The sequence below is a fragment of the Rhinoraja longicauda genome, chromosome 3, assembly GCF_053455715.1.
Source record: "Rhinoraja longicauda isolate Sanriku21f chromosome 3, sRhiLon1.1, whole genome shotgun sequence".
NCBI lineage: Eukaryota > Metazoa > Chordata > Chondrichthyes > Rajiformes > Arhynchobatidae > Rhinoraja > Rhinoraja longicauda.
Window position 1 is genome coordinate 74260920 of NC_135955.1, and position 24861 is coordinate 74285780.

General features: G+C 39.3%; 1 protein-coding gene across 1 annotated transcript in view; it reads right to left on the reverse strand.

Moving 5' to 3' along the window:
* Window positions 1-2177: 2177 nt before the first annotated feature.
* LOC144592096 (membrane protein FAM174A-like) overlaps window positions 2178-24861 on the reverse strand; it is a 28427-nt gene continuing 5743 nt past the window's right edge. Inside the window, exons 2-3 of the mRNA XM_078396433.1 lie at window positions 14766-14900; window positions 2178-3844 (exon numbers count right to left, since the gene is read on the reverse strand). Of these exons, the coding sequence (XP_078252559.1) occupies window positions 3841-3844; window positions 14766-14900 (139 nt within the window). The 3' untranslated portion in view covers window positions 2178-3840. The remainder of the gene's footprint in view (window positions 3845-14765; window positions 14901-24861) is intronic.

The window sequence follows — 24861 nt, forward strand, 5'->3', positions numbered from 1 at the left end:
GCCCCATTTCATAAGGGTTGATTTTGTGCACGAATTCAGTGAATGGCACATTTTTGAACATTCAAATATGCTGCATCCAATAACTTCCACTACTCACCTTCAACTCTCCCTCCCTATCAATAATTCTGGTCAAAGGGAATTCTGTAAGATGAAAGCCAATGCACATCAAACATCACTGTCGAAACAGGAACATTCTGAGTTCTGTCATAGGAGATTAGCAGGTGGACAGAGGAAATGATTCAAGGTTGTTTCAATGTCTCCTTGAAGAAACACAATATCTTCCATCACTCCCGAAACTCTTTTGCCCAAGATCACTCAAAATGTAAAAGGAAGCATTCAGGATGGCATTGAGAACTTTGAGGCTCTGCGCTGCAGGTACACAGAGGTCTCTTGTAAGCAGAAGAGCCGGTGGACCACCTCACAAACTACCTACCCCACAAACTATCTCCTATGACTACTACTTGCCCATAATCTGAAGTTCCCACATTGGCCTTATTAAGAGTTCTGAGGTGGTTGGAGTAGACGTAAGGCATTCATAATCCCAAGCGACTTCTTCACGAGCAGGATAAGTTTTAAAAGACTACAATCCCTGGATCTGATGACTACTTAAAAAAAATACCACTTAAGTCAGTTATCTTATACCCTGTTTGTGTGCGGCACTTCTATGATGTTTTGCTCGACGTCCAATCAGCAATACGATCATAGACAACTTTTCAACTAGATACAATAAGTATGAGATGTCCTTAATAATTCCTCCATCTAAATCTAAACCTGAATTGCCTATTATTCCCCAGCAGATGATTGACTTAATTTATACACCAAAAAAACATTATGAGCTTGAATTCTAAAAGAAAGTTATAGTTTTTGCTTCCAGGTATTTATTTTTCCACTATGCTTTGGGATTTTCCATTTCTTGAAAAACTGGTTATCCACAGTGACTGCAATCTATTTACTCTGGTAACAATCGACTAGAAAATCATTAACACTTTATAAGCTAGGGAAGACCATGTCACAATTCATGCCACAAGACATTTTCAATGTTCTTGCAACCTGGCCACATTTGATTTTGAGGAATAGGTACAGAAAGTCAAATAAGCTTTTGTACAAAGCCAAAAAAGTGAGATTTATTAACCAAAGTTTTCAGCTTCATACGTTTCTCAAAATATGTTACATCACAAATAAATAACGAAATGGGAAGAAATTACAATATGGTCACCAGCATATTGTAGTTGAATGAATTCACACTCATTTTGCACATTTTGTTCCCCTGAAGTCAATGTTCTATCACACTTAGTGCTGGTAACCAGTTTTGAATGTACAGCATCAAAACAAGAATTAAATACATTTTATGCTATGTGAGAAATTCTTTACTAAATTCACTGTTACAAGGTTCCAATGACAATATTATAATTTGTATGACTGTTATCCAGTTTTCAGTGACTTAGTAAAACAAAGCAGAATATCAAGTTAAATCTCTACTCATACGTTCACATGTTAATTGAATGTGTACAGCAGTAAATTAAAATAAATGTTCAGTAGTTGGTCTACCAATGGATTTAATTGAGAAAATTAATCTTTTGCTTGATTTGAATGAAACTGGAATTACGCAAAGTTCAATTTACAACAATTAGCAGGCACAAAAAAATATTTTAACTACTAATTCTTTCCAAGATGAATAGAAAACATACATTTTTACATTCACAGGCGAAGTCCCAAGTTATGAAAGTGAACATGTAATAATGTTTATTTTGTGAGTTCCAATGTTCTGTCAGAAGTAGATATTTTCTTCATATTATAATCAATAAACATGCAAGGGACATAGTAAAATGTTTGAACCGTATTAATAATAGACTTGACCTGGTTAAGCATCTTGTTAGTCCAAAGATGTATTTCAAAATAACATTTTTAAAAAATGATCTGGTATCATTGAATATAGACACAAAATGCAGGAGCAACTCAGCGGGTCAGAAAGCATCTCTGGAGCAAAGGAATGGGTGACGTTTTGAGTCGGAACCCTTCTTCAGACTCAAGTATGAACTGATATAAGAAAATAACTGCAGATGCTGGTACAAATCGATTTATTCACAAAATGCTGGAGGAACTCAGCAGGTCAGGCAGCATCTTGGGAGAGAAGGAATGGGTGACGTTTCAGGTCGAGACCCTTCTTCAGACGTCTGAAGAAGGGTCTCGACCTGAAACGTCACCCATTCCTTCTTTCCCGAGATGCTGCCTGACCTGCTGAGTTATGAACTGATATATGTATCAGTTGTACCAGTCTTGTGGTATAATTGATTTGGTTTTCAAAATCCATTTCCTATCTCAAATGTAATCAGGATTTTGTTTTTACTGAAACAATTAATTTGAAACTCCAAGGAGAGTGCTATGAAATATATAGTATTTCTAGTGTTATGGTTTAACTGGATAATTTGATGCAGCCAGTCTCCAAAGATCAACCAAAAAAAAAGGCACTTAAAACCTTAACTTAACGTAAGGTTGGTGATGAAGCAGAAGAATGATCCATGCTGGGAGATAATCGACCAAGTACATGCAGGAAAGTAACACATTGGTGCAAGTTTTAGTGCTATATTTAAACTATTGATTCATAGGTCACACACCAGTAGAATGACGATGCATATGAAAATTGATGTTTTCTGAGTTTATCTGAACAAATCACGGCTAGCATTTTCACTTTTATTAGGTTTTCATTAATGCACAGACAAAATCGATTAACATGTGGCCATTTCACATGCACACAAACAGGATTAGAACTAGCCCCATAACCAGAAAATCTCACACAAGAGAAATCATTCAAAAACAAAATTTTCAATGGACTCAAAACATTATTACCAAATCTATCATGAATTTGTCCTCTTGGAATGTGGAGATACAAAATGAAATGGGTGACTTTTATTTGGAGAATCAAAGCCATCTGTATTATCATGCTATTAATTAGCAATAATACACCACATTTCATTTTACTTTGAAATACCAAAGTTCTACTTTTAACTCCTACATTTTACCTAAGGCCCCTATAATTTGCCAAAAAAATCATGTTCATAACTGAATTGAAAAGCATTGATCAACATCAAGTAAACAATCTTAAGTTTCAAGTTCCAATTCTTTTAGAAAAAGGCAAATAAATCAAAATCCCTCAAATATTTTGTTAACATTTTGCTGGTTTGCATATTCTGTACAAAATGTTTGAGATTTTTGAGTCTTTATATAATGTGTTCGCATGCTATATCTACAATATCAAAAATGTAATCCAACACTTTAAACATTAGTGTAAAAATAATTAAGTGTTGCAAGGTACAGCAATTTGCTTTGATATTAAAATCTTAGTAATTTTTTATTAAAATTCCTGTTACTGAACAATGTTATATTGGCACTCTGATTCCAACCTTAAAAATAAAATCAATGTTTGAGCTAGAAAATATCAATCCATTCATTTTAAATCCAAACTTTCGTATTGCTTCAGTTGAAAAGTGACTAATATTATATCTACAGGAGAATTGGGTAAATGTCTTAGTTATTCACCCCACAGATTTTAAAGATTGGAATTGTCACTTAGAAACTAAAAATAGAAACTAAAAATAGAAACTAAAAATAGAAATGTACAATCCTCCATTTTCATTTACACCTATATCAGATATGTTTTACCTTATTAAAATAATATATTTTTCATTAGAGTGGCAGGGCTGCAAAATTACTGTACAATAACATGGTATATGGCAATACGCTATACAGACTTCGAGCTTGATCTGGTAGAGCAAGAAACAGATGATGTCTTGATAATTCTGTACATTTGATTTTCTTGCAAAACGTACAGTAAGATTCACTTTACCTGTAATTTAAAAAGACAAAAAATATAAAATACAAATATATATTAACTATGATGTGCTTATGTGAATTTCACAGAAAGTGCTAACGAGGGAATTACTTGATTCTGACACAGTACTAAGTTAAAAACTGTAAAATTCCTTTCACACAAATAAAAGTAAAAATTCAATATTGTTTTTTAGCCAAAAATTTCAGTGATCGATCTGTATTAACATTATAAATGTAATTTTTTTTTGTCTTAGCTTCATTGAATAATGAATAATTTGGTAAACTGAGTCTGTCAAAGAAATCTCAAACATGTTACTTTACATTCTTTTAGTCAATAAGCAAATAGTTAGATTCATTCTATTCACACTAATCCCTATACATCCAAGTCAGTAAAATATATTAAAAATCAGTGGCCTACCAATTTGAGAGTTTGAGAGAACTTCTGTGGTCTGAAAAGGACCCTTTTGCTGCTACTGCTTCCTGTTATTTAAATTTTAATTTACGATGCCACTGCCCCTTTCATCCAGTGATCTTCAAACCTAATAACGACCTATGCTTTTAATCAAGATGCTTTTTAGAAGTCATATCACATACACCAAATTTTGCTCACCAAACATAAATTAGGAGCAAGAGGTGGTCACCTAGCTTCGAGCCTGCTCTGGATGTAATAAGATCAATGCCACATTCCCATTTACTCGCAGTAATCTTGCAAAGACTCAGGACCCTCAGAGAAAAACATTGCCTCACCAATTTTAAATAGGTGAGCTCTTATTTTTAAACAAAAAGGATGCTAAAGTATTAGAAGCCATTCATAAGTTTTCTATACTAACTCCTTGAATAGGTGTAGACACAAGGAATTGCAGAAGCTGGTTTAGAAAACAACACAAAGTGCTGGAGTAGCTCAGCAGTCAGGCAACATCTCTGAAGGACAGAAATAGATAACATTTCAGTTTGGAGCTCTTCTGACTGAATGTAATTGAGAAGTGAAAGTTGGAAGAGAGTTAGGGGCAGGCCAAAACAAAGTCAGGCAAATGGTAGGTGGATACAGGTGAAGGAGGTTTGATTGGCAGATGATTGGATAAAGGCCAGAGATGTGAAGGTAAAAGGCCGTGAGATAAGGAGATAAGAGGCATGAAATTTGAAGCCGGGGAAGGGATATAGGTGGTAGCAGAAAGGATAGTGGGAGGTGGGAGAAGGTGCACATCCAGGAGGGGCACAGGGAAGAGAGAGGGGGAGGTGGGTGGAAAAGGGTGGCGGAGGTCTTTGTTGGTTAGTTATCTAAAATTGAAGACCTCAAAGAGCATACTGTTGGGTTGCAAGCTACCCATGTGGAATATATGGTGTTGTTGCTCCAGTTTGCGTGTGGCCTCATTCTGGCAATGGCCGGTTGCCTAATGAGAAAAGTTTAAGTAAGCTAGGCTTAAATCTGGAGTTCAAAGGAGTAAGAGGGGATTTGACTGAAATGTGCAGATCCTGAGGCTCCTGATTGAGTGGACGTGGATAGATTGCTTCCTTTGTAGAAGCTATATAATACAGGAGTAATCTTTTAATATAGGGGGGCACTTATTTAAGGGCATCAAAATTTCAACCCTTCTGAGCATTGAAAGGTTTTTGAACTCTCCCTCAGGAGCTGCAGCCAAGGCAGACTTTGTATATATACAAGGCAGAGGTAAAAGGGTACCTCAAAAGTATGGGAGTGTAAGTTACTGTGGGGGCAAAAATAATGCAGAGTTGAGGTAGGAATCACATCACCCATTATTATATTAAATATCAGATTAAGCTCAAAGGGGCCAAGTGACCCTATTCTTGTTCCAAATTCATGTGCTTTGCTGCTCGACTTGGCTTTAAATTTCTGCTCATTCAGGGAGCTCAGCCGTGAATCTCTTCACAGGCTTCAGTCACAGAAATGGACCTGGAGTATAAATGAAACACCTCCACCTTAAAGGCCGCCTTCCCATTGTTTAATTACAGATTTGCTTGCCAAACTTTGATAACAGTTTACCTGTGCAAAATCATTCTTTTGAAGCTGGTCTTTCTCCAGTACCCCCCATTAACATGTGGTCCCGAAATGCTCTTCCACAGACATTTTAAAGATAGAATGACTGCCGACCGGCTGAGTTCCTCCAGCACTTTCTTTCATTATCACCGATTGAACAGTTTGAACATATATATGATATACCCATATCAAATTCATATACCAAAACATTCTTAATTTAATTGTCAGTGCAGTTTTGGGCTCCTGAAATAAAATGTTGGGGTTTGGAAAAATCATGGAAGCAGCTTTACAATACATGGCATTTGCCACACAGTGCTTCCACTGACTAGGAAAGAAAATCCTATCAATATAAGTAATATAATGCTATTACTCCCAACAGTATTGTTGGGATTGCTCCCAAAAGCATAAGTGAATTTTCACAATCTTCAGGAAAAGGATGTGGGAAATGCAAACTACATGTCTACAAGCTAATTACTGTTGAGTATTAACACAGTGAATATTCAAGTACTCAATTTGCAAGCTTTAGCAGAATCTCTGTAGCAAAATAATATTGTTGAAGCATTAATAATGGCACAAAATATTATATGAAAATTATATTGTGTAAATCAATTTTTTCAGACAAGTAGCAGGGAGGACTCCAATCTAAATGCAGGTATTTCTGAAATAAATGTCAGTATGCACAATTAAAAACAAAATAATTGAAATATATAGAAACATTAAAATATGTGCTATTTACTTAAACATATACTGTCCATTTCACCATGAGTTAATTCACCTAGCGGTAAGTAAGTAGCATTTGGCATTGATAACCTGTCACATGCAACCCTTCCGTGTTACAGTCATTCGCCTTACAGAATTAATAAATTCCTACCTAAAATTTGAAATGTGGAATAAATGTCGCTCAATGGATTTGTGAGAAAATATTAAATATTTTTTTCCACAATATATTTTCTTTATCTCACATTTCTTGATGAATGTAAAGATGGAAAATCATGAGGTAGCCTATTTTTCAGGAAGGTAACCCCCCCTCCCCCCCCCATAAACTGGGGTTGCCTGTATTCACAGTACAGGTTTTTGTGAGATCATTTAGCAAATGAAAATTATTTTTGTTTCAACTTAGGTCCATGGGGAATGAATAATAAGCAAAGTGCATGAAGCATTAAATTTGGTTTATGAATAAATTTGTTTCATAATTGCTTTAGCCAATAAATAAAATGCTGGTTAAATGGTGCAGATAGTTCATTGTTCTTCAGCATTACTGGATTCAATTCTTCTCGGCTGTATCAAACTTTGTGACCTCAAGACTCATTATGGATTGCAAATATGAGCTTGTGCCACAACTCATATCGGTCACTCATCCATGAGCGTGTGCAAGCTGATCTACATTGCTCATGATCCATCAATAGCATGAATTTTATCCTTTCATTCAAATTGCCCCGTAAAACTGACACATACAGTGCATTCAGAAAGTATTCAGACCCCTTCACTTTTTCCAGTTTGTTACGTTACAGCCTTATTTTAAAATGGAATAAATTCATTTTTTTAAATCATCAATCTGCACACAATACCCCATAATAAAAAAGTGAAAACAGGTGTTTAGAAATTTTTGCAAAGTAACTAAAAAGAAATAACTGAAATATCACATTTACATAAGTATTCAGACCCTTTGCTATGACACTCAAAATTGAGCTTAGGTTTAGCCTGTTACCATTGATTATCGTTGAGATGTTTCTATAACTTGATTGGAGTCTACCAGTGGTAAATTAAATTGATTGGACATGATTTGGAAAGGCACACACCTGTCTATACAAGGTCCCACAGTTGACAGTGCATGTCAGAGCAAAAACCAAGCCATGAAGACAAAGGAATTGTCCGTAGACCTCCGAGACAGGATTATGTCAAGACACAGACCTGGGGAAGGGTATGAAACAATTTCTGCAGCATTGTAGGTCCCGAAGACCACATTGGCCTCCGTCATTCTTAAATGGAAGAACCTTGGAACCATCAGGACTCTTCATAGAGCTGGCCGCCTGGGCAAACTGAGCAATCGGGGTAGAAGGGCTTTGGTCAGGGAGGTGACCAAAAACCCGATGGTCACTCTGACAGAGCTTCAGAGTTCCTCTGTGAAGATGGGAGAACCTTCCAGAAGGTCAACTATATCTGCAGCACTCCACCAATCAGGCCTTTATGGTAGAGTGGCCAGACGGAAGCCACTCCTCAGTAAAAGGCACATGGCAGCCCACTTGGAGTTTCCAAAAAGCACCTAAAGGACTCTCAGACCATGAGAAACAAGATTCTCTGGTCTGCTGAAACCAAGATTGAACTCTTTGGCCTGAATGCCAAGCGACACCGCTCATCACCTGGCCAATACCATACCTACGGTGAAGCATGGTAGTGGCAGTATCATGCCGTGGTGATGTTTTTCAGTGGCAGGAACTGGGAGACTAGTCAGGATTGAGGGAAAGATGAACAGAGCAAAGTACAGTGAGATCCTTGATGAAAACCTGCTCCTGAGCGTTCTGGACGTCAGACTGGGGCGGAGGTTCACCTTCCAACAGGACAATGACCCTAAGCACACAGCCAAGACAACGCAGGAGTGGCTTCGTGACAAGTCTGTGAATGTCCTTGAGTGGCCCAGCCAGAACCCGGTCTTGAACCCGATCGAACATCTCTGGAGGGACCTAAAAATAGCTGTGCATCGACAGTCCCCATCCAAGCTGACAGAGCTTGAGAGGATCTGCAGAGAAGAATGGGAGAAATTACCCAAATACAGGTGTGCCAAGCTTATAGCGTTATACCCAAGAAGACTTGTGGCAATAATCGCTGTCAAAGGTGCCTCAACAAAGTACTGAGTAAAGGGTCTGAATACTTATGTAAATGTGATATTTCATGTTATTTCCTTTTAATTACTTTGCAAAAATTTCTAAACACCTGTTTTCACTTTTTTTATTATGGAGTATTGTATGTAGATTGATGATAAAAAAGAATTTAATCCATTTTAAAATAAGGCTGTAACGTAGCAAAATGTGGAAAAAGTGAAGGGGTCTGAATACTTTCTGAATGCACTGTATGCCTCTCTGCCACCTCAACAACTGGAAGAGCTCAGTATTCCTCCAGGTCTGGACTATAATACAGGTCCACCACTGATTTTATGGCAACCTTGGTTCCAGAGCCTTTCCGGATTATCCCTTTTGTCAGACAAACAGAATGCACCGTCTTTGAGAGCAGTCCAACAATACCGGAACAGTCCAGCTGAGGAGCCGAGACAACGGCCTGAGAAATCGGCTATGGGAACGGATCTGCTGGTTCAGGCAAGGCTACAGTTCCAGAGCCCCAGCTGTAGGGGGCAAATTTGACCCATTGATTGGCCACGGAAGTTGGCTATGGGAATGAATCTGCCAGCTCCGGCCGGGCCATAGTTCCAGAGCTCTGGCCGCAGGGGGCAAATTCACCCGCCGATCGGTACAGAAGTCCCGATGAGGTCGAGATCAGCTGTCTCATGCAACCTCAGGCCTCCCAACATTTGATTTTACAAATTCATAATTTTGATGTCCAAAATTTAGAATTTTACATCAAAATTCATAATATGGCGCGTAATGCAACTTTTCAGCAAAAGAAAAGTATGCACGCCAAATGCGCATTGCGCTACATTCATGTGTGAAAAACGACTATTATTTTCAACTGTCTGTAGTTCTTGGACTACATGTACAATGTCAGGCCGATCATGAGTATATTCTGCTATTTATAGAAAGGTCATTAAACAGAAATACTTTTTTACAACACAAAGAAAAACATGTTTTGTTTTGTTTTTTCTATTTTGCTTTTTCCTTATTGAATAAAAGAACAATGGTCATAAAATGTATGACTAAGTTATGAAGAGTTTCATTTAAAATTGCACATACCTAATTTCATTGAAGACATACTTGCTGTGGTCTTCAACAGCAAATCACAACGGTCCATGTCCCCCCCCACCCCTCCCCCCACCTTTCCCCCTGCCTCCACTCCCCTCCTCCTCTTCCCCTCCCCCACTCCCTCCCCCTCCCATCCTCTGCCCCCCACCCCCCTCCCCACTCCCCCTCCCTTCCTCCACCCCCTACCCCCACTCCCCTCCCCAACCCCCACTTACCCCCTCCCTTCCCCCCCACCCCAATTCCCACCCACCCCAATTGCCCCCCCCCCCCCCATTCCCACTCAACATTAATGGGCTTCACGCTACGCAGCGAGGCCAGGCCTGGTGAGCGGCGAGGCCCTGCCCAGCGAGCGGCGACGCGAGGCCCGGCGAGCGGCGGGGCCGGACGAACGCAAGGCATGTGTTTTGTGGAAAAATGTTAGGCGAAATCGCAATGCCGGAATTGAAATAAAGCGGAAACTTTCCGCCAAATTCGGAAGGGTTGAGAGGTCTGCAACCTAGGTGCCACATTTTCAGGGAGACTTCAGAGGGGAAGTTCAATCACGCTCTCATCATTTTGACAAGATTAAAGAGGTGCCGGACTACCAATTGCATAAAATTGACAGTGGACCTGTATATCCCCTGTCTTCGCTTCACTCTTTCCAGTCATGCCTTCAGCTATGGAATTACTTCTATTCTTATCTTCCTTTATCTCTCTTAAAACCCATCACTTTAATCTTTTTTTTCAATATGGCTTCAATTATTATTCCTCAGCCTCGGCATTAAATCCTTAAAAATTTTCACCACTTTAAAAAAAAGACTCCACCACCAGATATGTCTTTCCTTCAACTATCAGCAGCAATCAGAAATAATCACCTTCCTTCATGACTGCCTGGCCATTGTTCTATCTTCACCTTATTGTGGCCATTTCTTTTGCAGGTACTAGACAGCGACCAGAGCAATCTTTTCAGGCAAAACATCTTGAATATTTCATTATGTACTCACAATATAATCTCCTGTGCACTGGAAAATACAGATTGGGTGACCACTTTGCACAGCACCTCTGTTCAGTCCACAGATGTGACTAGAGTTGCCAACTGCCTGTCAATATCCACCACAGTACAGTCAGCGGTCTCCTGTACTGTTCCAATTAGGCCAAATGGAAGCTTGAGGAACAGCTCCACATGATCACAGGGACTTTATATTAAATGCAACAACTTCATATACTTTGATTTTACTGAAAAATTAAAAAATTGCGCAAATGCTGGAAATTTAAAATATAATCAGAAAATGCTGGGAACACTAAGCAAGTCAGGCAGGATCCATGGAAAAAGAAAGCACATTACAGATTGTGCACCCTTCATCAGAACCGGTGTTAATATTTTTCTGAGCGTGTCGGAACTCTGGTGCAAGATTATCCATCTGTAACATTAACTCTCTTTACTGACTGTCCCATCAGCTGGGGATTTCCAGCATTCTTCTTTTGGTTTCAGGTTTCCCCAACAGATCAGACCTACATTCTAGGGCTTCTCTCCCTCAATTACCTTAATAATCTATCAAATAATGTGTTCTGCATGCAAGCAGAATCACAATGGCACCTTGGACTCACCCAAGAGTTAATTCCTTTGTCCTATCCATTCTTCCATCACCTTAAGATTAACTTGGAGACACGGGTCTTAGGCCCCCCTCAGTCATGGCTGACCATGGGTGATGCATCCTAGTTGATGGCTGCTTGCTCCAAACCTCAGCTAGAGCAGCGTCGCTTGTGGCTGAAGAGACCAATGCGAGAGTGACAGTCTCTGTCACAAAGGTCACATTTGTGTGTGGTCTCTGGTCTGTTGGAATTTGCTGCGCTCCTTTCTGCGTGCCCGCTTGTCTGCCGCTGCGTTCATCAGTTTCTCTTCCCCTGTTTTGAGAGGTTGGTTCAGGGTAGCTCTCCACCTCGTACGGTCAGCAATTTATAGAGGCCATGTAACCTACAAACCTGCATGATTTTGGGATGTGGGAGGAAACTGGAGCACCCATGCTGTCACAGGGAGAATGTGCAAACTCCACACTGACAGCAACTGAGGTCAGGATCAAACCCAGCTGCATCCACTGTGCCCACCCTTAAGCTAAGGTATAGTCCCTTTCTCCCAACCTATCTCATTATGGCACTCATATATTCTGCTCATTGGTATTTTTATTTTTACATGACCTATTGCATTTGTGTACAGCTTGATTGTACTCATGTATGACTTGACTGGATAGCCAGCAAACAACGTTTTTTTTACTGTTTCTCAGTACACATGACGATAATAAACCAACATATGATAGATAAATGGAACCAGATGAGCTAGGGGATCCAGCAAGAGAAATGTGTAGTTAGTAGGTGGATGGAACAGGAGGGTAGAGAGCAAAGATAATAGCAGAGCAAGATAGAACACTCGACCCTAAAAACCGTAGTATGTCATGGCGCCATTTTAGTAGGCAGAAACTTGCAGAAACATTTTAAAAGAAAAATAACAAAAATCTGTGAATTGATAGATGAGATATATTCTGCATTTTTATGGTATCATCACACACACTGTTCCCCCAAATCACTGATTACACTGCGAGAGGCATAGCGAACGGCGTGTTTTGCCTACTAAAATGGCGGACGTTACGCTCCTTTGCGTACTACACTTCAGTATAGGCGATTTCAACGGAGTGGTTCATCTTGCTCCTCTAGTATCTTTGGTAGAGAGTGAAAACAGATGATGAGGAGCAAGGGTATGGGAAAGGAAACAAAAATGGGAGGATCAGATGTGTATCGGAAAAGAGAAAGAGAGGAGCACAGTAGGGTAGGGCTACCTAAATCTGGAAAATCCAATGTTCATACTATTGGGTTGTAGACCACCCAGATGAAATACAAGGCATTGTTCACTATTTGATGTTTTTCACCCCCTCATTACTATGAGCTTTATGTAGTTTGCTGAATATTAAAAAACCCTTCAAATCTCAGATCAAGGATATCTAATTTGAAAACACCTAAATTTAACTCAACCCCAAGTTACTCAGATTGTATATTTTTAAGAAGGCAACTTCAAGGACTACTAGGGATGCAAATAAACCTTAGCCTTGACAATAATGTTTGCTTCCCAGTGAAAAATACGCCCTTCATAATAATCCAGGCACCTTGAGACACTCCTCAATAGTCACCAGCACTTTGGTATTTATAAGTTACAGGGCTTATTTAAAAGAATGCAGTATTAACTGACCTTAACGATTTAATGCAGAGAAAATGCATTTTTTTTCTTTCAGAGTGTTGCAAGTCTTTCAAATTCTTCCTTTACATATATTTTTTAAGCCGGATATAGATAGATTCTTGATTTTAAAAAACTGCTGGAGGAACTCTACAGGTGAGGCAGCATTTATTGAGGGACATTGACAGACAACGTTTGGGATTGCAACCCTTTCTAGGACTAATGGAGTTGAAGTGAAAAAGATAGAAAAGAGAGGTGGGGCAGTAACTGGCAAGTAATAGGGGTGATTAGCAGATAGAGATAGTAACTAAGGCTAAAGGTGAAATGAAGACAAAAGGGTGTCAGATAAGAAAGGAAATGGAGGGGTAAAATGCAAAGCCGGGAGAGGGATATGGGTGGAATGGGACATGGGGGAAAGAGGGGGAAAACAAAGGGAATAGGTAAGGGTTGGAGATGAATGGAAGGGGGGAGGGGAAAAACATGGTTATGGGGCAGTGGAACAAAGGTTTGTGCATAGCGAGGTAGGGGGTTTGGGGGTCGTTTACTTGAAATTGGATAAATTCAAATTGGATATGGCAGTGGGGAGGTTTGTTAAAATGGCTAACAACTGGGCATTCCACCAGGCCTTGCAGGACAGAGTGCAAGTATTCAACAAAACAGTTGCCTAGCCTATGCTTGGTCCCACTAACCTAGAGGGGGCCACATTTAGGTGCAATGAAAGCAATAAGTGAGATTGTAAGGTTAGCTTTTCTAAATGTGCATTATCTAGAAAAATATCACTTGCACTTAAATTAGACACATTTTAAACTGTCCTTGCATTTAAAAAAAATGTGAATTTACTATGTGGCATCTCTTCATTGAAAAATCCACAGAAATATTTGAGCAAGTTATTTAATTCAACAATTAATCCTTTAAGATTTAAGTTTACCCATTCTGAAGTTAAAGGCTACTGAAAGATTATATATATATTTGGCAAATATCCTCTTGGATATTTGCCAAATATCCTCATGCATTAAAATGTCAGTTTTACAGATTGTTCAATCAAGCTTCCAATTTGGACTTATGGACATATTTCAAATTTGGATAAATTGTAATTCAGAATTAACAGCAAGAGATTTAAAACAAAGGTTAAGAAATATGTATCATTGATACCAATAAAGAAAAGAAAAGCTCGTTCTTTTATAGTAATGAAAGCAGAAAATGTTATAAACATGCAGCAGGTGGTCAGCACATGTGGAGAAACAGGGCTGACATTTCATTTTACTGCATTAGAACAACAAATTAAGTGTAAGTACAATAAGTACAAGTTGTACTGAAAACAAGAAGGAATGCTTGGAACAGGGCAGAAATCAGAAAAGATTGATTAGTATTGGGTGGGAAAGATACCAGAGACTAATGAATAACATAAAATATATGCAACAGTATGAATGAGAGATAATACAAGAATTATATAGCATGGGAAAAGGCCTTGCGGCCCAACTCGTTATGTTGACCAAGATGTCTAGCTGAGTTAGGCTTATTTGCTACCATTTGGCCCATTGGCCTCTAAATCTTTTTTATCTATGTACCTGTCCATTTGGCTCATAAACATTGTTATTAAACCCGCATTAAAGCTTCTTCTCAGCTTGTTCTAAATATCCACTACCATTTGTTAATACAATTTTAATATATCACAATGCTTTTTGAACATTTAAATTTGTTTTCCTTGTTAGCTAACAGTTTTCATAGCATCTCTGCATGCACCAGGAGAGACTAAAGGAGATCTACTTCAGTTATTATTCAGATTACAATTTTTTCAAAGAGACCATTTAATGGTTTATGTACGCACCTTCTTGAATGATGTACATCAAATAACGTATCATCTTCTTCTTCATCCTCCTGATCTAATGGCCTCATTTCCATGTTTTCCATATTAGTTTTCAGTATACCATACTTTCGTTTTTTTCTGTTAATTCTCCTCATCCTACAATTAAATTAGATAGAAACTGTTACAATATTTAAAATAAATAAAACACCATCATAAAAATGCATCCAACTATGCAGATATTCTGCTACCATATAACCATATAACAACGACAGCACGGAAACAGGCCCGTTCGGCCCTACCAGTCCACGCCGACCACTCTCCCTGACCTAGTCTCATCTACCTGCACTCAGACCATAACCCTCTAATCCCCTCTTATCCATATACCTATCCAATTTACTCTTAAATAATAAAATCGAGCCAGCCTCCACCACTTCCACCGGAAGCCCATTCCATACAGCCACCACCCTCTGAGTAAAGAAGTTACCCCTCATGTTACCCCTAAACTTTTGTCCCTCAATTCTGAAGCTATGTCCCCTTGTTGGAATCTTCCCCACTCTCAAAGGGAAAAGCCTAACCACGTCAACTCTGTCCGTCCCTCTCAAAATTTTAAAAACCTCTATCAAGTCCCCCCTCAACCTTCTACGCTCCAAAGAATAAAGACCCAACCTGTTCAACCTCTCTCTGTAGCTTAAGTGCTGAAACCCAGGCAACATTCTAGTAAATCTCCTCTGTACCCTCTCCATTTTGTCGACATCCTTCCTATAATTTGGCGACCAGAACTGCACACCATACTCCAGATTTGGCCTCACCAATGCCCTGTACAATTTTAACATTACATCCCAACTTCTATACTCGATGCTCTGATTTATAAAGGCAAGCATACCAAATGCCTTCTTCACCACCCTATCCACATGAGATTCCACCTTCAGGGAACAATGCACAGTTATTCCCAGATCCCTCTGTTCCACTGCATTCCTCAATTCCCTACCATTTACCCTGTACGTCCTATTTTGATTTGTCCTACCAAAATACAGCACCTCACACTTATCAGCATTAAACTCCATCTGCCATCTTTCAGCCCACCCTTCCAAAAGGCCCAAGTCTCTCTGTAGACTTTGAAACTCTACTTCATTATTAACTACACCACCTATCTTAGTATCATCTGCATATTTACTAATCCAATTTGCCACACCATCATCCAGATCATTAATGTAAATGACAAACAACAGTGGACCCAACACAGATCCTTGGGGTACTCCACTAGACACCTTTAAGATATACCTTTAAGGATATTCCATGTTATAGAATACTCATCCATAATAAATTACAGAAATCGCTTTTGACTGGTAAATATCTCAAACACGACGAACAAAATGATAAACCTAATCTCCTTTTACCTTTAAGTACAACATCTCAGGGAGGCCTGACACACAAAAGCATAAAAGGAATATGGAGGTGTGAATGGTGAAAAAATATTTTCCCATAAAATACCATTGGTTCCTACTAAAAGAATCACCCACAGTGAGCAACAAAACAAAAACTAACTGTTATTGACATATGACACAGTTTCAAGTCAGAAGGAGGAAATTATATCCAAATTTTGCAGATAATTTCAGATATTTGACCCTCTTGCAATGGCATTGCCAACACTTTGGGAACCAAAATATACTCTGAAGTGCATTTCAATATCTATCACCAAGAATGATGTGTGACCACTATCCCAATACCCGAGGATCAAACCAATATCAAAGTATGGTATACTAAAACCAATATTAATTCTGTAATAACAGAGATTAGAGTGAACATGATCGAAAAATGCACCTGGCTTCAGCCTCACCCATATATTGTTGCTTATGTACGTCTCCATGAGAATTTGTTGAGGGGAACACACACAGGACTCGTGGAGTTGAAATCCACAACCTTCCATTGTGTTGTATTGGATTACCAGCCTGCTGACTGGGATACATTTAGATGGACATGGCATCAGCTCAAAACTGAACAACTGCAGAAGGAGTTGAGAGTCAAGAGTGTTTAATTGTCATATGTACTGAAAATGGAACAATTAAATTCTTATAGCAGCATAACAGGTCTGTAAATGCAGCACTCATAGGTAACAGTTAAAAAAAATCAATAAATTAAAAAAATACTCTTCCTGGTCTTACCAATGACATCTGCATACCGTGGAGTTTAGTGGATAATAAATCCATAAAAAGGAAAAGTGAGATCCTTATCAATGATTACTTATATGCAGGTGTAAATTGACACACTTCCTACCCAAATCTACTGCACTCTGATGTCTCCTTGTATATCACTGTTACTCAGTTATTCATCCAACCCTTAGTCCATAATGTAAAACAAGAGACATTTCTGTAAATAATTCTTCCCAAATGTTCAGTTCACTTGCATGAACAAGTTTTAAACAGAAAACCAGGTTGGCTGTGTGGTGCAGAAAATAACTAAATAGGTGATTGAAGTCAGCAATATATATATTTTTTAATCATAACTACAAAAAAATCATTCCTGGATTTAACTCATTAAAATCGCACCACCAACTGTAATCTTTCTATTTACTTTCAAATGAGCAGATAGTGTTAAATGTCTAATTACTGATTATGGTTTATTTATAAAATCATTTCCAACTGAGTTTCACTACAATTCATAGACCAATGAGTAAACATGTAAATTGGACTTCTGACACACTCTTCAAGAGTCAGGTGTGCATTTGTAAATGACCACTGTCCGCAGAAGACTTAATGAACAGAAATGCAGAGGCTACACTGCAAGATGCAAACCACTGGTTAGCCGCAAATTTAGGATGGCCAGGTTACAGTTTGCCAAGAAGTACTTAAAAGAGCAACCACAGTTCTGGAGAAAGGTCTTGTAGACAGATGAGATGAAGATGAACTTATATCAGAGTTATGGCAAGAGCAAAGTATGGAGAAGAAAAGGAACTGCCCAAGATCCAAAGCATACCACCTCATCTGTGAAACACAGTGGTGGGGGTGTTATGGCCTGGGCATGTATGGCTGCTGAAGGTACTGGCTCACTTTTCTTCATTGATGATACAACTGCTGATGGTACTAGTATAATGAATTCTGAAGTGTATAGACACATCCTATCTGCTCAGGTTCAAACAAATGCCTCAAAACTCATTGGTCGGCGGTTCATTCTACCACAAGACATGAGCAAGCATGATCCCAAACATACTGCTAAAGCAACAAAGGAGTTTTTCAAAGCTAAAAAATGCTCAATTCTTGAGTGGCCCAGTCAATCACCCGATCTGAACCCAATTGAGCATGCCTTTTATATGCTGAAGAGAAAACTGAAGGGGACTAGCCCCCAAAACAAGCATAAGCTAAAGATAGCTGCAATACAGGCCTGGCAGAGCAACACCTGAGATGACATCCAGCAGCTGGTGATGTCCATGAATCGTAGACTTCAAGCAGTCATTGCATGCAAAGGATATGTGTATTTTTACAATACTGGCACACAATAATGTGACATAGGGGGTCAAATTTCAAATTCCTTCAAAAAAGTTGACAAGCACTTTATTGGGTTCATGATTAACATAGTATCAACAAAAAATATAAGAAAAGATAGCATATTGATGGCAAGTTTCCGAAAATGGCATCAGAATACACAAATACATTTTGTGTAACGGTTGTTTCGTGGTGTCCACCAGTGACCTGGTTGGCACAGTAAGTGCACGTATTTCTTATTCCTTTCTATGTTTATGAATACCACATGGAACAATAAAATTGCAAACACCGTTTCCACTTCATTCACCTGATCATGTCGTAGAATACTGCATCCATCTGAGTGGACACCGCGACGCGCTTTACGTAAGAAAAAGATACGTTACAATACATTTTATCTTTGGCTTCATTTGTAAGTAAAGGCAAATTTCATTGGCACAACTTTGGTCCTCATGTTGATAAACAGCAATAAAAGTTTCCAAAGGTGATGGAAAGACTGGAGGAAAGACTGGGTGCTGAGCGCTCTCTTATACCTGCATTAAGGAGGCAATTAAACACACCTGAGCAATTACAGATGCCTGTGAAGCCACGTGTCCCAAACATTATGGTGCCCTGAAATGGGGTGGTCCATGTATAAACATGGATAGGTGACGTTTCGCAGTAACTCTGCAGGTCAGGCAGCATATCTGGAGAACATGGATAGGTGACATTTCGGAGAGTACTGGAGTAACTCAGCGGGTCAGACAGCATCTCTGGAGAGCGTGGGCAGGTGATGTTTCACAGAGTACTGGAGTGGCTCGGCGGGTCAGGCAGCGTCTCTGGAGAGCATGGATGGGTGGCGTTTCACAGAGTGCTGGAGTGGCTTGGCAGGCCGGGCAGCGTCTCTGGAGAGCGTGGGTAGATGTTTCACAGAGTGCTGGAGTGGCTTGGCAGGCCGGGCAGCGTCTCTGGAGAGGGTGAAGATGCTATGAGGTTGCAGGGTGACTTGGACAGGTTGTGTGAGTGGGCGGATGCATGGCAGATGCAGTTTAATGTGGGTAATTGTGAGGTTATCCACTTTGGTGGTAAGAATAAGAAGGCAGATTATTATCTGAATGGTGTCAAGTTAGGAAAAGGGGACGTACAACGAGATCTTGGTGTCCTAGTGCATCAGTCACTGAAAGGAAGCATGCAGGTACAGCAGGCAGTGAAGAAAGCCAATGGAATGTTGGCCTCCATAACAAGAGGAGTTGAGTATAGAAGCAAAGGGGTCCTTCTACAGTTGTATAGGGCCCTAGTGAGACCGCACCTGGAGTACTGTGTGCAGTTTTGGTCTCCAAATTTGAGGAAGGATATTCTTGCTATTGAGAACGTGCAGCGTAGGTTTACTAGGTTAATTCCCGGAATGGCGGGACTGTCGTATGTTGAAAGACTGGAGTGGCTAGGCTTGTATACACTGGAATTTAGAAGGATGAGAGGGGATCTTATCGAAACATATAAGATTATTAAGGGGTTGGACACGTTAGAGGCAGGAAACATGTTCCCAATGTTGGGGGAGTCCAGAACCAGGGGCCACAGTTTAAGAATAAGGGGTAGGCCATTTAGAACGGAGATGAGGAAAAACTTTTTCAGTCAGAGAGTTGTAAATCTGTGGAATTCACTGCCTCAGAAGGCAGTGGAGACCAAGTCTCTGAATGAATTCAAGAGAGAACTAGATAGAGCTCTTAAGGATAGCGGAGTCAGGGGGTATGGGGAGAAGGCAGGAACGGGGTACTGATTGAGAATGGTCAGCCATGATCACATTGAATGGTGGTGCTGGCTCGTAGGGCCGAATGGCCTACTCCTGCACCTATTGTCTATTGTAAAAGCAGTAGAGGTTTGGAGCCTCCGTGGTTTAACTTACGGAGATACCGACCCTGATAACGGTCGTTGTGACAATGGACACCAAGCACAACGACCGTTACCGAATCTTTGCTAGGCGGAATACCATACAAGTTACTGTATTTTACTCCTGGTATTGATGAATATATTTCCCGAGATCAATATCAAAACATGTATGTATGAGGGGCCATATGAAGTTTATTAATGACTTAAATATTCATGACTAAATGTGGCAGGGTTTTTATGTCACATTTTTGGTGTCATAAATGGTGGTAAAACGATGAAAATTTGTCTGTCATGGAAAAAGTTTTTGACTTTCGGTCTTGAAGTTATCTAATTTATATCTGTTATTTATAAGGTTTCACATGATGGGTAAATTTTTGTTAAGAACAGTGTATTGGTGTAAAAACCTGAATAATCGTGTTCCTCAAAATCTCTCCAGTATTGTAAAAATACACATATGCAGCAAAATATTAAACATAACTACTTTCATTTACATGACATGGCTGTGTCCCAAACATTACGGTGCCCTGAAATGGGGGGACTATGTATAAACACTGCTGTAATTTCTACATGGTGAAACCAAAATGTACAATAATACCCTTTATTAAAATCTGACAATGTGCACTTTAACCACATATGTGATTTTTTTCTATTACAAATTTCAAATTGTTGAGTACAGAGGCAAATAAATAAATGATGGGTCTTTGTCCCAAACATTATGGAGGGCACTGTGTGTCTTCCTAATTAAGAGACTGTGAGGCTTAAATTAATTACAGAGTTATTTGAACGCTTGCATCACGAATGTGGTAGTAGTTGTGGCAAGTAACCAGGTGTAATTGAAACTCTTCACTTCTAAATATGGTACAATCACTTGAGAATGGTGTGGCTCAGAATCAAGATCAAGGCAACAAACCTTTTTATTAAAATAGCTTTTTCGGTTCCTGCAAGGAGTCTCTCATTTTGCTGTCTTTTCAACAAATTTGGATCTTATCATATATCCAATGGTCAGCCTGTTTGACTCCGTCAATAATTGATAATGGCTGAACAAGTAGATCCTAATACTACAGGAGGCTCTTTGAGATTTTCCAGACTACAGCATGTTATTCCTTTTCATACCCTAACACATCTATATTTTTGTTTATGTTATATAGTATAATAATAAATTCCAGTTTAGCTGATGAGTCAAAAACCAATAGGTCCAGATTTTAACTAATTGGTAGAGGGATTTGAAAGGAGAGGAGGAAATTTTTTCTCATCCTGAGTGACAAGGTCTAGAACATACCTCCCAAGAATAGTAGAGGCAGAAACCCTTACCACTCTCAAAACGAGCCTGGATGTTTACTGCAAGACTGAGAAATCAAGTGCAGCAAGATGGAGCTCGATTGGGAATGATATATTGGTATAGACATGGCAGACCAAATGGTCTCATTCTATGCTATACATTTTCTATAAGCAATTGACAAAATTCAACAAATCTTGCAACAATACAAAACAATGTATCCCTCATTGAGATACCATTTACAACAAAGAAAAACCCCTTTTGCCCCCAACGATTCAAACATGCGATACAACCCATAAGGTATTTTTAAGCTGTAATTGCTGCAGTAAAAGGAGGAAATACAGTAGGCAATTGTGTTCAGCTAATCTCCAAGAACAGCAAACAAAGCAAAGACGATCTACTCTTGATGTGGGAAGGAACTGCAGATGCTGGTGTCAAAGATAGACACAAAATGCTGGAGTAACTCAGCGGGACAGGCAGTATCTCTGGAGAAGGAATGGATGATGTTTAAGGGTCTCGACCCAAAACATCACCCATTCCTTCTCTCCAGAGATGCTACCTGTCCCGCTGAGTTACTCCAGCATTTTGTGTCTATCTACTCTTGGTAGTATTTGCTGAAAGGTAAATGGTGACCTGAATTTCACTGCAAATAGTATGTTTAAAAAAAACCCATCAAAATAGTATACCACAAATAAAATGGGTGGTTTAAACTGGAAAGATAGCAATTATTACCTTTCCCTAATTACCCTGACTTCACAAAAAGTCAAGCATAATGCAAAAGCTAAGCCATGTATATGAACTCTTCTTGAAGGCGATATGTGAACTATTTGAGGTTTGATGATATTCAACACATTCTTCCCCCCCCCAGTTAATAATGCAGCTCGCATTTTATGTGTCATGGTTGGATTATGCTTTGGCTGCTAATACTTCGAAGGATATAAAATGAAATCAGAATTTCTTTTTTGTTATAAAATGAATATTAGCAAACATAATAACGATCGGATTTAGATATAAATATGATAGAACTCTGTTGCATAACATGCCAGAAATGTTTACCCTGAATTTTATAACTGTGATTTTATTACACTGGCCAATTTGATGCAAATCATTTGTTTCCCAGCACAAGTATTCCATTGCCGACATAAAATACTTGCCCCAACAGTATCAGATACCTCAATCCTGTTCCCATATTACAATAGAAATATAGAAGCTGAAATGATGACATTGATTCAACAGTGAATCCATTGAATAAATTGTATTTGGGACACTAAGCACAACTGAGCATGTTACCAAGATTCAAAAAGAAATATCTTACGTGCACACAGAAAAACATTACATTTATGAAAATGATGCACTTAGTTCATACATATATACCATTCTTGGGTCTCTATACCAAACATGCTCAAATTTCTTTTTCTCACAAAAAACTTAATGGTATATCCTGCCATTTGAACATAATTGTGCATGTTTTATTTTGTAAAGAAAAATGATCGATATGTACCATGCCAATGAAACAGCAAGAACATCGAGGTATCTTGGATCTTCAGGAACAATGGGAAAATAAAATAGAAAAAATAACAAGGCCATAGAGCAGGGATGTCAAACTCATTTTAGGTCCGGAATGGGCAAAATGCGACTTCATGTGGGCCGGATCAGTTGTGCACGCGCGAACACATGCGTGCGTGCTCCCACAGCTTTCGTTGCCTTCGTTTTTTCGACCTGCTCTCATGTGTCTCATTCTTTGCTATAACTACAAAGTGTTTCACTTTACGAATTTCGTTTCTTATGAAGAACATTGCCTAGCAGGCATTACTTTTATGATTGGTATTAACTTACATTCGTAGGCTACAAGAAAGTTGTGATGAGAGAGAGAAAAAATAATGCCATTTTGGCTAAGATTGTTTCGGGAGCAACACCCTTTTCATTAATAAACCATTTGAAATCGAACATTAGCAGACACAAATGTAGACCTAACGAAACAAATTGTAAATGTAGGCTACACAACTGCACCTATTTTTTTATTAGCCTGCTTCCAGCAATCAAACTCAGACAATGAACACATCTAATTTTTATTGAAATGATCACATTTACAATAGAATAGTCAAAAATGAATGGATCACAATATTATGACACTCAATATTTTATAATGCATTTTGCTTACATGTCCAGTGCATCGAACAGTGTCACTCATTTTTCACTTGCAACATCCAGACATCTGACATCTCTTGGCTTTAACCAGCTTGTCAACATCAGGGACCAGTTTCTGGGCAGTTGTGATTTTCACAATGTCATTTAGATGTCTGTGTGTCAGCTGCGAGCGCAGTTTGGATTTCTTAATGTTCATTATGGAGAACGCCTGCTCACAGAGATATGTTGTTCTGAACATGCAAAGGATCTTTGAGGCAAAGTCTGTCATCTTGGGGTACATCAGTCCCAGAATGAGTCCAGACCCACAGTCTCAAATATATATTTCAAAGCCGAGTTGCACCGAACTTCAATGAGTTACATTTGGAGTTCCTCCAGCACATCTGATGCTGCGTTGACGGCAAATGGGGAGCGAAATAGTGAGAATTTCTTCTCGAGCTGAGTGAAGACTTGAAAACAATTCTGAAACTCACTTTTCAGCCATGATATTTTGTCCTTGTACCTGTCCATCTTGTCATTATTCCCATGAGCGACACACACCAACTGCAAAGAGGGGAAATGAGCTGGGTTGCTCCAGGATAGTTGCATCTCCCACAGGCCTAATTTAATTTGAAAGGCACGAATGCTGTCGTAGTATTCCGTAACAAGTTTGTTGCGGCCTTGCATGCTAACATTAAGCACATTTAAGTCCTCTGTTATATCTACCAAAAATGCAAGATCATGAAGCCAGTCTGGGTCATCCAATTCTGCCACTGGCTTCCCTTTCTCGCTCATGAATAGTCCAATTTCCGCACGTAATTGAAAAAAACGTTTGAGCACAACCCCTCTGCTCAACCAGTGAACTTCAGTGTGATAGGGTTGGCCGTATCCAATATTACTTTTGGACAAAATTATGTCAAATTGCCGATGGCTGAGTCCCTTGGCTCTGATAAAATTAACCGTTTTGATTACGACATCCATGACATTGTCCATTTTCAGGCTCCTGCTACATAACACCTCTTGGTGCATAATACAATGAAAATTCCAGAATTCCTGCTCTGGATTCTCTGTCTGAACATTCTCTCTGAGTTTCGCAACAACACCTGCCTTTTTCCCGACCATGGACGGTGCGCCATCTGTTGCCATGCTGACTGCGTGACTCCAGTCAACCCCCAGTCTGTCCAAGGCCTCGACAAGACTGGAGAAAACGTTGTTCGCCTTTGTGGCGTTTGTCATGGGCACCATCTCCACAAACTCCTCGGTGACGGTCAGAGATGCATCAACACCACAAATAAATTTTCCCAATTGAGTTACATCTTGATGAGCTGATATTACCAAAAGCCTGTCTCTTCCAGGGCACACCAGCTCAGCCACC